Source organism: Gopherus evgoodei, chromosome 10 (genome assembly GCF_007399415.2).
Source record: "Gopherus evgoodei ecotype Sinaloan lineage chromosome 10, rGopEvg1_v1.p, whole genome shotgun sequence".
In the NCBI taxonomy this organism is placed as follows: domain Eukaryota; kingdom Metazoa; phylum Chordata; order Testudines; family Testudinidae; genus Gopherus; species Gopherus evgoodei.
In genome coordinates, this window is record NC_044331.1 from 6,043,894 (window position 1) to 6,058,856 (window position 14,963).

The window sequence follows — 14,963 nt, forward strand, 5'->3', positions numbered from 1 at the left end:
GTGACTTTTACGATTGACATTCCTCAAGCTTAACTTGCGTGGGTCTTGAAAGCCTGGGCTTGTATAAAGTTTTTTACATCCTGTTTAAAATTTTTTTTTTTAATAGACCATAAGTGATGGTTCAGTATCAGGAACTTCTTGCTTAGTATGAACATCCACCCTGTCTTAAGTGTTCTGTAGCATTTTGTAACAATACTTCATGTTATGAAATGCTTATTTTAGTAAATTATTTTATACAGCACCTTGAAAGTTATTAAATTTTGGAAACCAAATTTGAAAAATATTCTCTACATATCATTGATGGCACAAATTTGTCAATCAAATGCACTCTAAACATATTCTACTCATTGTTGCTTAAGTCATGAGAAAATCACATGACAGGAAATTTAAGTAGCTTCAGATGTATAATTGTTCATGTTCTGTGGTATCTCATAGTGGACTTAGCTATTCATCAACAAATCTGATAATTCTGGTTATCTTTTTATAGGATTTTTTTCTCCTGCAACAAGTGCTATGTATTTATTCCCCTATTTTATGGGAAGTTGTTTCTGTTGAAGGGGCAAGGTCAGACTATATAAACTCACTTTAATTTTTCTTTTAGGGAGGGGAGTAAGAACTAAACACTCAAAAAACTTCATTGAAAATCAAGTTAGAATAGGTTTTTTTTGAGTTGTGGTAGTATACTAATACAGGAAAGTTGAAGTGAAACTGACTCTGTAGGAATTAAATATTTAAGCTTCCTTTTCTGCCTCTGAACACCTCCTCAAAGAAATTTTCTTCAGATAACAATCCTTTCATGCTTCATTGAAGTCAAACATTACATTTAGCTTCATAGTAATTTTGGTAGTGGAAGCAAGGTTCTCCTACAATCTCCCTTCCATTAGTATGTTATAACTAGCCCCAGAGGTTCCAGTAATCAGGTTAAAACTACATGTACCAGTAACAATTTTTTTGTTTATGCAGTAATTGAGTTAGAGGCCAGTAAAAACCACCCATAATTATCTTGATAATCTCGGAATAAGGCCTGGAAGTGTGATGTAATTTTAGGCAGCCTTGTTTTTTAAAGTGCACTTTGTGTAGTAAGCATATAAAGGGTGGAGCTGAACTGCTTCATTCTGGTTTAATGTAAATAGAGCTGTGGAATTGAAGTATTTAAAATTGAATTAATTTGATAAAAACTGAAGGGGCAAGATTACTGGTGTTCTGGCTTACATCACTGCAGTATTGGTTATGCAAATATATTTAGATTCTCTACAAATCTAGTTTAGAAATAACAATGTCCAGTCACCTTTTTTTATCAAGATCAGATTTTTTTTTAAAAAGACATCTTAAGTAGTTTACCACAATACAATCTTCAGTCTTTCAGTAAGAATACAGTAGTTAACCATGTATAAAACATCTTAAGTTGGCTCTGCCTGTTTCACTTTAAAAATCAGTGTTAAATTTTAGTTGAGGTATAGTTCAAATTAGCAAAAGCAGAAAACATTAAAAATGATTTATCAGCTAACACAATTTAAAATTGTGCAAAGCTGCTTAAGTAGAGCAGTGCCAAATATTAGTTCATGCTCGGTTACCAGCTGAAACATCCAGTAGAGCTAAGTCTCTAATTTCCTCAAGCAGTTGGTACAAGCTAACTCCCTTTGTTTGGCAATACTCCTGATATTCTTCCCGAATTACTTCAACGTTTTGTTTTTCCTGGGCAAGTTGAGCTTCCTCAGCAGATCTGGTTACTTCTTTTACTAAGTCAGCTTTCAATACGTGGGAATTCTTCTGGTAAAGCTCTGTGGCTGTATTCTTGTAAGGTATGTTGCTAATTATTTCAAGCTTGATGGTGTCAGGATGGCAGCGTGAACTCTGAACAGATATTTTTACCTTAGAAACAAAAGTACACAATGTTATTTTTCCCCTCATTTGTGCTCTGGTACTTCCCTTAGTGAATTTATTAAGACTTACTGTTATATGGTCAAACAGACTCAATGTAACAGATTCTCCAGCAACTGTTGTGGAAGTAATTCTGTTCTGAAAACGCTGAAGAGAACCAGGCTTCCATACACAACTGCCATCAGACTGACAGGAGATGACCAAACCCTCCTTGTTTTTCAGATAAGCAGCACCTTTAATACCATACCTACAAGATGCCAAGTGAAAATACAAACGTATTTTGAAAAACAATATTATGGTACCATTAAGAACTATCAACAATTTTAGTGATTTTAAACCATCCCCACACCCAGCAGGAGGAAGGATTAAATCTATATAAATAATACTACAGAATAGGAATGTATTGTATCTTGATCATAATGCCCCTAACATTTCAGGTATAGTGACAGTGAATTTGAGGGAAGTTATTTATCAAGCACTGACAATGTGCCAAGTGTCAGTCATGAAGAGAGCCCTCTGTAAAAAAAATACAATCTAAATACAAAGAGCAGGCAGTTGGGAAGGGGAAGAACAAAAAAAGTAAATCAATCAAGATATTCCATAGTTATTCTGCATAGCTCCCCTCTATTTAACCAGTGCTAAAGTCCACCTCACCACCCAACTCAGACACCTCTCGAGATGCTAATCAGAAGCATAAGTCAACAGAAAGCAGGGTGGCCCTGCTATGTTAGCAGCACAAGCTGCCCTTCCCTGCTATTTGGGGACTGAAGAAATCTCTCCTTGTGAAAGGTAGGGCTGTCCAACCTCTGCACAGAGTCAGCTACTTTTCCCAACTCATTCAGTTCAGTATAGTTTGCTATACCACATGCATAACACGTTTAGTAGAATGAGAAGCTATTTTAAACTACTAATTTCAAAGATCAGAAATTCAAGATTAAAAATGTGTCATGTAAGAGCTCTTTGGCTGGTATCTCCCCAGCACATGATGCTAAAGTACCATCACTTACAGAAACCCGGTCTATAATTATGTTAGCATCATGGAAGCAATTCCTCTGGGTGCTGCTACCCTATCTGTTTGGCCATGAAAGCTGAGCCATAAATGTTCCCAACCCATACAGTGTTCCCACATCTACTCACTCTCCCCATCAGCCCCCTTTTATCCTCAGACACTGATGGGATGCTATTAAAATAAGAAAAATAGGGTACAGCTGGTATCAACCCTAGCCCTCTACCCCCAAAATCTAAATGCCCCTTATGTTAAATAATGGGGTGAAATTAATGCAGTGCAAAGTAGAGGCAGCTGGTGAACGCACAGTTTTAAACTTCTTCCTCCAGGGAACAGAGGTGTCCTTTTTTCAGGTAACTAGCCAATTTCTACTATAAAAAACACTCACTTAGTTCTAAGTAGACCAAATTTATTGTTATTGAAAATTAATTTTAAGTGGCTGGTAGGGACACAAATTTCAATTAAAAGGAAGCTGGGCAATAAGAGAGTTAAAAACAGTCATTTAAGGTCAGAAATTAAGAATTCAAAATAGATATATACACTGTATTTATCATCCCCTTTTTCTTCCTTTTAGGAACTTTTATGCTTTTTAAAATCAAGGGCTAGAAAGCCATTGGGCCTAAATTATTTAAAAAAAAAAAAAAAAGTTAAAACTAAGCCATCTTCCAACAACGAACTACGCTGTAGTCAGCTACTGCTACCTTTCTCAAGAACCACACATTTCCATAAATGCAGCAGGAACACACCTTGCTGTATCTTATTTCTTTACCAACTGCAAGCCCTGACTTACCTTGGTACAAAAACAAGTACCCCATTTGTTCGAATGGAGTAAATAACACCATCTGCTGTACAGCGCTCATCTCTTTCAGAGACTTTGTCTTTGAAATACATACACTGAAAAAGCTCCGTAGACTGTTTCTGGGCATGTTGTGCAGCCTGTCAAAAGAGTGCCCCATAAAAAGACTTTAGAAAGATGTTAAAATAAAATGTTCCAGAAGAAGCTTATTTAACTTCAGTATTTTTAAGTCTCTAGAAAGGTCATGCCACTATTTATTTAATTTAAGTTTTACAAAAATACACCTTCAAGGACATCTTACATTATAACTCCTGGAAGAAAACTGGCCAAACTCTTCAATTTTATAATTTTCATATCTTTCTGTTGCAGTTATCTTAAAGAAAGAACAGTATTCAAAGACTAAATACCTTAAGACAGACAGCTTTGCAAAAGTTAACAGAATATCATTTACAGTGCAAACGCATTATGAAGTATTTCTGAAATGATGTACTACCATCTTGTACAGGGCTGAGCAGTCTGTATTTAACAATGTCTCTTATAGAAACTGAAATAAATGGAGTGTTAACCAACCGAATGCAGCCCCAGCCCCTACAGTAACGTATGCAAAACCTGCAGCCATATATCCACAGGTATACTAATCAATACCCTCCTATAACACCCTTCAAGCCCATGGATCCTACGCATACCTCATCCAGTGCATTAAATGCCCCAACAACTATGTGGGTGAAACAACACAATAACAAACTACATTCTCAAATGAACTCACACAGAAAAATGATAAAAGACAAAAAACAGCCGATCTCCTATGGGCAAACACTTTTCACAAAATGGTCATTCCATATCTGACCTCTCAGTCCTCAAAGGAAACCTGCACAACACCTTCAAAAGATGAGCCTGAGAACTTAAATTCATAATTCTACTATACACTAAAAACCAGGGACATAATAAAGACACTGGATTTACGGCTTATTACAACAATCTGTAACCAACTAACCCACACCTTTGTCCTACAGAGGTGTTAACCGCCCACTTCACCTTGACTGGTCTCTTACATCATGTTAATTCCTTGTATGTGCCATCTTTTATTTCAGTATGACACTGAGCACCTTTCCCAGACCTGAAGAAGAGCTCTACGTAAGCTCACAAGCTTGTGTCTTTCACCAACAAAATGGTCCAATAAAAATTATTACCTCACCCACCATGTCTCTTTATTGCAATACCATCAGGCCTCTTTTGGTTCTCCAGCAGTAAAGCTCAATTTAGGGCTCGTCTACACTTGGAGCACTGCATCTGTGCCACTGTCACACTTAAGCATAGACACACTCACTACAGCAACAGGAAGGGTTCTCTTGTCGCAACAGTTAGCCCACCTCCCCAAGAGACAGGAGCTAGGCTGATGGAAGAATTCTTTCATCCACCTAGCACTGTCTACACTGGGGGTTAGGTCAGCAAAGCTACACAGCTCGGGCGTGGATTTTTCACATCCGCGAGAGATGTAGTTATGCCAATATAAGTTCCCAATGTAGACCAGCCTTACTGTCATGTCTACACTATAAACTTTGGTCAATGCAAGTTATGTAGGCATAAAGCCACCACAGTTAGTATATGGCTTGTGTGCAGGCATACTTGGCTCCTTACACTGGCGCTGCATGTACTCACCAGGAGTGCTTGTGTTGACATAGTGCAATGCTCGATGGCTAGGTATCCCAGTGTACAACCCACCACCATCCAGCACACAGTCTTTTGGGAACTTTTAGCAATGCATGTGGGGCAGAAATGAGTTGCACACTGGTGACTAGGAGCCAGAGGTCAACTTCTCAGTGTGCAACTGTCTCCATGCACTCCCACTGCATCAGTCTCAGTTCATCGATCACGGCTCAGTGCTGCTTGCAGAGGTGGCAGTACTGCATTGCTGTAATGGGGCACTTCCATCAGTGGTACAAATTTAAGTGTAGACACACGCACACCTAGGTCATTGACCTAACTTTGTAGTATAGACCAGGCCCCTTCACACACATCACAGCTTTAAAAAAAAAAAAAATTATGATAGTTTATTTAGAGTGGGGAAATCCATATCAGATCCTTTTCCTTTCTGTTTGCAGAGAGAAGCCACTATCACCAACTCTACTCCCATTATTTCCTCCATTATGAGCAAGGGATGGGAAGAATTAACAGGTGGATTAGGCCAGTACAGCTGGAGCAAAAGCTAAGTACAGCCGGTAACTGCTCCACTAAGCAGCTCCAGCAAGCTTATTTATTTATTACACATTAAAGCATGTTAGGGAACATTTAGTGCACACCAGCAGGGTCTACACAGGGACCAATTACTGCACATTAGTGAACTTTAGAAATCACACACTGATGGTGTGCATTACCCCACTATGAAGATCAGCCCTTAGGCTACTTTTAGCTAGCTTCTGCTGCAGGCTCTGCTGATGACACAGTCTTTGCAGAGGTAGAAGGGCTTCCTGTCCCAGAGAGAGGGAGAGTCTGCCTCTGCAAGATGTCCAAAGCAAAAAGTGTAGCTAACATCTATGATTTATTCTCTCTGACCCTGCCTTTTCATAAGTGATGCAAGTCCAGCTACTCTTTAAACCTAAATTATTTTTGTCTCTTGAAGAGCTTATCAAACTCTGTCCCTACAGATTTACAAATTTGTCAGCTGCTCTGTTAAAAACTCAATACAGGAAAATTTACTTACATCAGCAGAACTTGCCTGACCCAAGTCAGGCCATGAACTGGCAAAAACTTTTATTTTTAAATGAAAAAAAAAGTCAAGCACGAAGTTCTAGCAGGAACACCAAAAGATCTGGAAGGTTAATTCCCAAATTTTTATCCTAAGGTTGAAGATAGCTACATAGTCTCAGAATCACGCTGTACATTTTTGAACATCAAAACTTCAGTGAAAAAAATCACTAAAATTTGGAGAATAAGGGTTTTTCAGGTCTGAAAAACATTAGAGAAGGAAATGGAAAAACTCAGAGATGCCTCAAAGAAACTGAAGTATCGTTAACCTTCTTAAAATAAGTCATTAATTTTTAGCACTAATACAATAGCTGAGAAAGGAAGCAACCTGGTTAATGAAAGGCCACAGTATATTCCTCAGATGTGCGCATGGCTTTGAGAACAAAATTTAGCCCAATGGTACCAATTTTTGCTCAGCTGCGGCAAGAGGCACACAGATCGAAGACTCTTAGCCCTCCAAAATCAAAAAATATTTTGTTATTTTCAGTCCAAACTTTAGCATCTCCTGCCATCAAGGCTGCTTTCAGCACTGGCAAAACTGGGCCAGCTTCCCTACACAGTAGTTCCTGTGTTGTCAAAATACTGTGGCTCAGGCTGAAGCAGAGAAACCCTAAAGGTGGTTTGTGTTTTTCAAATCCTTACAACTCCAGAGCCTTCTTTGAGAAACAGGATGTTTAAAAAAGGTTGAGGTTTCTTGTTAACCATTTAAAAAAAGGAATTACTATTTAAAATTTCTGTAATATCCCTCACTGAATAAGCACATGCTGCAAGTTCCTGTATACTTCAAGTGTAGTAAGTACTCTGCCTTTCTCATGCTTCACCGCACACTCAAGAGGACTCGAACTTTGCACACCTGGTTATACATTTTCAGCTGTAATGACAATTTCAAGTTCTTTACTTGTATTCCTTTGATTATGGTCTCACTTTACACTAGGATTTAATTATGTTTAATTATTAATTAAAAGGCTAATTTTACTATGTGTTACTGTAGTACCCAGAGGCTCCCAATCAGGATCAGGGCCCATTGCACAAGGTGGTGTTCAAACACATCTGAAGACACAACTGCCATCCATCTTACCCTGTTTCTGTTGTTGATGTGTCTACACAATTCCTCAAGATCTTTGCTGCTGAACAAATTAGCCGTAACATCTACTTTAGTATCTTTTAAAGTGGCAGCCATTAGCAGTCTGTGGACAACAATATCAGCATATCTTCTAATTGGAGAAGTAAAATGCGTATATTTATCTAGGGCAAGTCCTAAGACAAAGGGAGACAGTGACAAAAATAATAATGTAAATAAAAAAACCACATACATGGAAGTGCACGTGCATACACACACACACACACACACACACACACACACACACACACACACACACACACACACACCAGGGGTAAGGTACCATAATGATGGAACTCTTCTTCGGGGCACGAACCAGTCGAGAAGTACTGTGCATTAGACATCGCCTGAGTAGCCATGGACCGCAGTAATTTATTCACAGTTGGATCTAAGGGATCATCTGCTTTACTCAGAGAATCAGCCAGTGCTTTATTAGACCTACCAAAAACAAACTCGTAATTATGCTGTCCCTGAACATTAGAGCATGTGATTAAACAGCAGCAAGGGAATACACATTCAAGTAATAATCAGATTGCATTCTGCATAGTCATTAATACTTCTATACCAAAAACTGTAGCAGCACCTCTGCCCTAGAACAGTATTCTTACTTGAAAATGCCAAATTTCATTTAGTTGCTCTTCCTCTTATGCATGCCATGTGAGGGCCAGGCAGGACTGGAGCATGGGGGCTACTCTATTTTTATTTCGGTGAGGTTGCCCAGTTATGATAAAATGGACAGCAGAGCTTGTTTCACCCACTCTACAAGCACTGGTCTGCAGTGTGGGCCACATATGGCAGGAGGGGTAAGCTGCACCCCACCCATAAGGACGTAGTTGTGAATACACAGTTATTCCCAGGAGCTCCGGAAAGTACTTCCCTTAGTGCCTCCCTTGGAGTCACACTGGTCCATACCACGACCTTCACAGGTACAACCTTTCCCTAAATTTTAAATACTAACTCATATTCTACTGAGTCTCCTGTACTCAAACCAGGGCTATCCCTCAGATTGCTACCAGAGGAACTAGGAAGCAACCAAAGCTAGAACTGTCTTAAAAATCAGAGTGAACACAATTTGGCCCTTCCACACTGACTGGACAGAATGTTAGGACACATTTACACTCAGGCCAGAAGGGACCATCCTGATCATCTAGTTTCTAATCTGACCTATTACACATTGCAGGCCATAGAACCTCACCCACACACTCCTGTAATAAGCCCACAACCTCTGACTGAGTTAACGCAGTCCTCATATCTTGATCTGAAGACTCCAAGTAACAGAGAATCCACTATTTACTCTAGTTCAAACCAGCATGTGAACCGTGGCTCATGCTGCAGAAGGAGGACAACCCCCCGGCACCCCAGTCTCTGCCAGTCTGACCTAGGAAAAATTCCTTCCCCAAATATGGCAATAAGTTAGATCCTGAGCATGTGGGTGAGACCCACCAGACAGACAGCTAGGAAAAAATTCTCAGTAGTAACTCAGAGCCCTCTCCCTGTACTGTCTCATCTCCAGCCACTGGGGCTATTTGCTAATAGCAGTCACAGATGGGCTATATGCCATTGTGGGCAATCTCATCATATCATCCCCTCCATAAACTTAACAAGGTCAGTCTTAAAACAAGTTAGGGTTTTTTGCCCCCACTACTTCCAGATGATTCAGGTAACATCTATTCCTGGCCCAGCCAAGTGAGCTTCAGATAATATCCCTCAGTTAGAATGGCAACACCCAATTCACTGAAAGGCTACCCTGAAATAAGACATCACTTTTAAGAAGTGATATGAATCATCAATTACAGTGATGTTTATAATAGTTTGTAAATATTTGTCTAAGTTATAATGGTTAACCAGTGGAATTTCACTCTCAGTGCTTAAAACTAACTAAGAGAAGTAAAAGGTACCGTGTGTCTATGGAAAAGCCTTTGGCACTCGCGCATTCTCGGAGCTCAGAAAAAAATTCTTGTCGTGGTGGAGGGTGTTGGCGCAGCAAAGCATGGTGAGGAAAGCTCTCCCAAATCATCTTTGCCACCCAGTGGTTAGCAAGGATCATACATTCAGCAACAGTCTCATGCACCTCCAGCGGCTGTTTAGGAATGAGATCATGAATGTTCTTTTTATCATCCAGCTGCACTCTTATTTCTATTCCTTCCAGCTCTAGAGCGCCACAACTGTCACGTTTAGCCCGAACACATCGAGCTATATCAGTCAGTTTTCCTATTGCCCAGACCAGTTCTTCCAGCTTCTGTTGTCTAGTTCTCTCATCCAGTTCTTTGAGTTCTAGGATATCATCAACAACACTTAGGTCACCATCTAATAATCCCTGAGCTACCTCGTAGACCAATTTGTATGAAGACTGAATGATGGTTCTGTTGTACCAGACTCTCAGGATTTCATATGACTTTTTATCTAGCTCCCACATGACACTGACAGCATACCTTAAAAATAAAAACTTCAGTTAATCAACCACTTACAGTTTTCATAAAACAGAACTTGAAAGATATCAACATATGACAAGCCTACAGATTCTGTTTTGTACCAACAGCTCTATCATTATACTTCATGAAACAAATGGGCATGGTAGTGCCACTTGTTCATGCCCTTACCTTTCAACCCTGGGGACAACATGGCCAATACATGAAGAAGAATTATATAAGCAATGGTAGTATTCTACTTCTAAGAAATACAGCCACTTTTGTTTTTAAGTGCAGTTGTAGTGTATTCATTTACTTTGAAGGCATCTTAGTAAAATGTATCAAGAGCATCTTGATCTGTTATTTTTAACCTATAAAAAGACCGTGTTTTATATTTCTATTTCTCATTGGCTCAGGTGATTGGTAATTAGAAAGAACAGTTGTTACTGTGGGTCTTTGAGATGTGTTGTCCACGTGGATTCCACTCTTGGGGTGCATGTGCCTCATTCGTGCATGAGTGGATTATTTTAGCCAGCAGTGTCTGTTATGGCCACGCTGACACCCCATATGCCCTTGCACCCCCCCCCCCAAACTGAGGGCATAAAGCATGGAATGGGCCCAACCATCCCTCAGTTCCTTCGCCAATACAAAATCGCAGAGAAAGACTTCATCTTAGCAGGAAAGGAGAGTGGGTCATAGAATCCACACGGACAACACATCTCAAAGGACCAAAGTCACTGTTAAGGTAGGTAACCATTCTCTCTTCTTTGTGTGATTGCTCCCAGGGATTCCACTCTTGGCAAGCTCTAGAGCTTGGAGGGGAAATCTTGGTTTACCGGGCCACTAACGGAGAGGGACTGTGGTTAGCAATGTCCTTCCTCACAGTGTCCATAGGCGGCTTGCATCAAGGTCTTGAGGAACAACCTCACACCGACTTCTGTAGCTTTCAGAGTTTGCTTAAAGAGAACAACATTCTCAGAAATAGGTCCTTCTCCTATTCACTCATTGCTAATCAGTACTGAAGCATCACAGGAACCCCAGAGATTTAGCTCCTGCCATGTTGCTGGCATTCTTGTACCTGGGGGAGGGCTGTCTAGCCTCAACTGAAACAAATCTTTGGTTGTTTTTTTTCTGGTCAACAGGCAAATAACTATATGAACTAGTAACTAAGTTGTAACACATCTAACTGTAGAATAGTGCACAGAGAATATAGATGTTGCAGAGGTTCTGTCTCACAACCCTGCGCGGTAAGAAGGAACTGAGGGATGGTTGGGTCCCTCTGCCCTCAGGAGAGGAAAGGGGCTGAGGACATCTACAGCATAGATGTGAGCCCCAATAGACACCTATTGCACATTTGGGGCACCTACACACCAGGAGTGGAGTCCGTGTGGACAACCACTCAAAGAAGAGAAGACCTTCTCATCTCTACAATTAAGTTTGGTTGCCTAAATTATTAACATCTGACGGCAAATCCCATTGTAGAGGTGTCCACATCAGGAAACATCAGACACAACTGATAATCTTTTGTGGACAGACTCAGGTGCCAATGTTTGAATGGATATAAAAAACAACTATACTCTGACCCACAGAATTTCTGTTAGCATGAAATTCATCCAAAAAAAATCTCTTTAAAAATAGAGAGGAATGGCCATTAAGGGAGCATTACCAATGGGACACTTATGTGCCAAAAAATGTTGTGGGAACATATTACATTTAATAAAAAGGTCCCACCTCAATTTCAGTTGTGATTGCATGCTAATGCTCTAATCCTATAAAGGCTCATGTACATGCTAGACTGCTCAACAGAACTATTCTCACTAAATAAACAGGTTAGCACAAGTATAATCTTTGTAGGACCATGGTCTAAGTCGGTTCTTTCACAGGGATTTTTTTTAAATGCATGTAACTCTCTAACTTTTGGATTTAAAAAAAATGCAAATATACATTAACTTACACCAAAGTAAATAAGTAAAAGTACATGTTTCCTAATTTTTTAAAGAAGTGATTCCCAGGATGCTGTATAAAAATGACTGGTTACACTAATGCAGTCACCGTTGGTACCAAGCTGCAATAAATCTTATACAAAGTATATCATGTAAAGTATCAATGGAAAAGTTATGATTGGCTAAGTATGATTATCCTATTTATATGCATGTCGCATCCTTGTATATGAAGTTATGAATATTTGCTATGTGCTTGTATCTTAAACCTGCATTGTATTCCTGGGTGACACCCTCCAGATAGCTTTACATCAAGGCTAGACAGCTATGTGTTGATGGCTCTTGAGGACTCTCCAATGTCACAATGGGCCACAGAAGAAACTCATTCTGCCCAGATAGCTCTTCCTGAAGATGCCTCAGTCAGCGAGGAGCCAGTGGCCACCTCTTATGAATCAGCAAACTATGTAAGGACATGTGATATGCTCATGGGACCCTTGACTCCATCTTGGGCCAGTACCTGGGACAGTAAACTTCCATGCATATGACAAAGGATATAAAAGATCTCTGAGACCCCTCCATTTTGCCTCTTTCCTGTTCTAATTCTCTGGACTGTGGATTTACAGCTAAAAGGAGCATCTTGAACTGTGGACTGAGGACCTTCCAACCTTTTGAAAGTTACCAGAGAGACTTCTGCAAGCCACAGTCTGTTTCATTACTGCTACAAACCTGATATTAGCACTTTGCAATCACTTGTATGTATATGATTCCTTAACCATTTATAACGCTCTTCATTTTTATTAATAAATCTTTAATTAGTTTACTAAGCATTGGCTGACAGCTTGATATTTGGCCCTTGGCTCTGGAATGCCTAAAGGGGAAGGTGTTTGGCTTCGGTTAACCAGTGTGGTACTGCAGAAGCTCTTTTGTTACTGGCTTGGTAAATCCAATTATAGAATAAACCACCAGTTTTGGGGGATTGTCTGTCCTATTTCTTGCCATCTGCCCTGAGTATGGCATTCTAAGTGTGGCCCTTCCAGGCACCTGGCCACAATTCCTTATTAGTTATACAGAATTATATACATGGGATATTTATATACATGATCCTAACATGTTAATACTGGATGTTTGTACAAGGGATATACTCAGGTACCTGCTGGTAGCAATAATAAAGTTATTTGTGTAAATCCCTCATGCATCAGCAGATCCCTCTTTAGTCATAAATATTACAAAAATCATACCTTTCAACTCTGCTAAGAAGAGAGCATAAATCAGCACTCAGGATGGAAGGCAGCATATCATAACGACGGTCAGCTAAATAATACGTTGTTGCCCTGAACATAAAACATATTTATTGTACTCTTCACAGGGACACATTCAAGTACATCTCTCAAGCAGTTTGCAACATAAGCACAGCTTCAGCATAAGAGGATAGAAATGTCAGCATGATTTCGAAAGGTTAGTTTTACACAATGCACACAAGGGCAGAAATGCAATCAAGTTAAATAAACATTAATTTACAAATTATGGGCCCAATCCTGCTTTCCTCACACAACTTCAATCTAGAGTTGTGGGTACACAAGGAATGCACGGTTAAGGCCTAAACAGTCAGGGAATAAAAAGGATTATTCATAGTCTGTACCATGTATCTTCACTGGCTATCAAGTTTATATAAGTCTGCAATTACATAAAGCAATATATTTAATAAAAGCTGTTTGAATATTTTAATTTCAAGATAATGGCAAGATAGAAACGGACTGACATATATCTGGCAAATGAAAATCCAGTACATGTCAGTATCCTTCTCACAGTCATAAGTTTTCCAGCTGCCGATACTAAGTATCAGAAATTGTACTTGTTGGCTCTGCTATGTGAATAGCACAAAAAAGCCTCTCTTATGCTTTTAGTAATGATTTTTATATGTTGGAATTCATGTAAGGGCTGCGTCTTGTGCAACAGATGTTTTGCCTTCTGTAAAGATTCAGTCCCTCCAAAAAGTATAGCAGCACTGAAACAATACAGGACAATTCTATTAATTGCATCAAATAATTAAGTTTACTTAACTTCAAAACATGACTCACTGAGAGACAGACATTTTAGGGATAAAAAAGGAAACAAGGCTGGTCAAAAGGGATTCCTTCCCTCACAATCCTGCTGTCTCCAGAGTAGGCAGTAGGCCACCAGCAGCTTCCACTAAATATTTTTGCAGCAGCTGAGCCTAGTGAACGTGACACCTTATCTACCTAGTTTATTTTTTTTAAAAACTGTTTTTGTTGTCAGTTACTCTTTAGAAAAGCAGTAGGTTTCCCATGCTCAGTAATCTCTTTATATTGTTTAAGACAGCCTCACTACAAACTTTCTTCCCCAATATGCTTTACACTTTCCATAGTAAATAAAACTTACCTTGCTCTGGCCTCAATGTCAGTGTAAGAATTTATTGCCACAAAGTGGGTTACATCTGCAATGTGGACACCTAGCTCTAGGTTCCCATTGGCTAATGTTCTAATGGACAGTGCATCATCCACATCTTCACAGCCTTTGGGGTCAATGCTGAATATCAAATGCGTATTCCTCAAGTCTATGCGTTTTGGTTCCTCCTCTGGATTCACATTCCATGGATTCTCTGAGGTACTGGAAGGCATCTCACACATCTACATAAAGAGTATTGGCAATAATAATTTTATAAATTTTCTACATACAGAGGTTACAAAGTAGATTTAAAATTCCCTTTTTCTCTTACAGTGCCACAAAATATTGGTATCTATTACTGGGATTATAATTTTTCATTCAGGAAACAGACATTTGAAATATATTCCCTCTTTGTATTCTCCAGGTCTTTCCTTCATGTTTGCCTTAAAGGAAGTAATTATGTCCCATGCTTTAATATGCTAATCTTCCAAGTGACTTGGAGATTAATAACTGAGTGATATTACAGATCTGGGAAATATCAATAATGTATCTTGTCTTTTACATATCTGTTTATGGCACTCAGTTTATAAAAGTATACAATGGACAGAATCAAAACACTTTGCTTGGACAGCAGGTCCCTGCTCCTGTTGGAATCAATGGG

General features: G+C 39.4%; 1 protein-coding gene across 4 annotated transcripts in view; it reads right to left on the bottom strand.

Moving 5' to 3' along the window:
* Nucleotides 1–5: 5 nt before the first annotated feature.
* DIS3L (DIS3 like exosome 3'-5' exoribonuclease) overlaps nt 6–14,963 on the bottom strand; it is a 30,629-nt gene continuing 15,671 nt past the window's right edge. For 2 of the 4 annotated variants that reach the window (XM_030576868.1, XM_030576870.1), the window contains exons 10-16: nt 14,297–14,544; nt 13,135–13,227; nt 9,447–9,980; nt 7,832–7,986; nt 7,507–7,685; nt 3,678–3,823; nt 6–2,128 (exon numbers count right to left, since the gene is read on the bottom strand). In XM_030576868.1, the coding sequence (XP_030432728.1) occupies nt 1,561–2,128; nt 3,678–3,823; nt 7,507–7,685; nt 7,832–7,986; nt 9,447–9,980; nt 13,135–13,227; nt 14,297–14,544 (1,923 nt within the window). In that variant the 3' untranslated portion in view covers nt 6–1,560. Of the gene's footprint in view, nt 2,129–3,677; nt 3,824–5,342; nt 5,707–7,506; nt 7,686–7,831; nt 7,987–9,446; nt 9,981–13,134; nt 13,228–14,296; nt 14,545–14,963 lie in introns of those variants that run through there. The other 2 variants (XM_030576869.1, XR_004002225.1) reach the window with 2 other exon arrangements.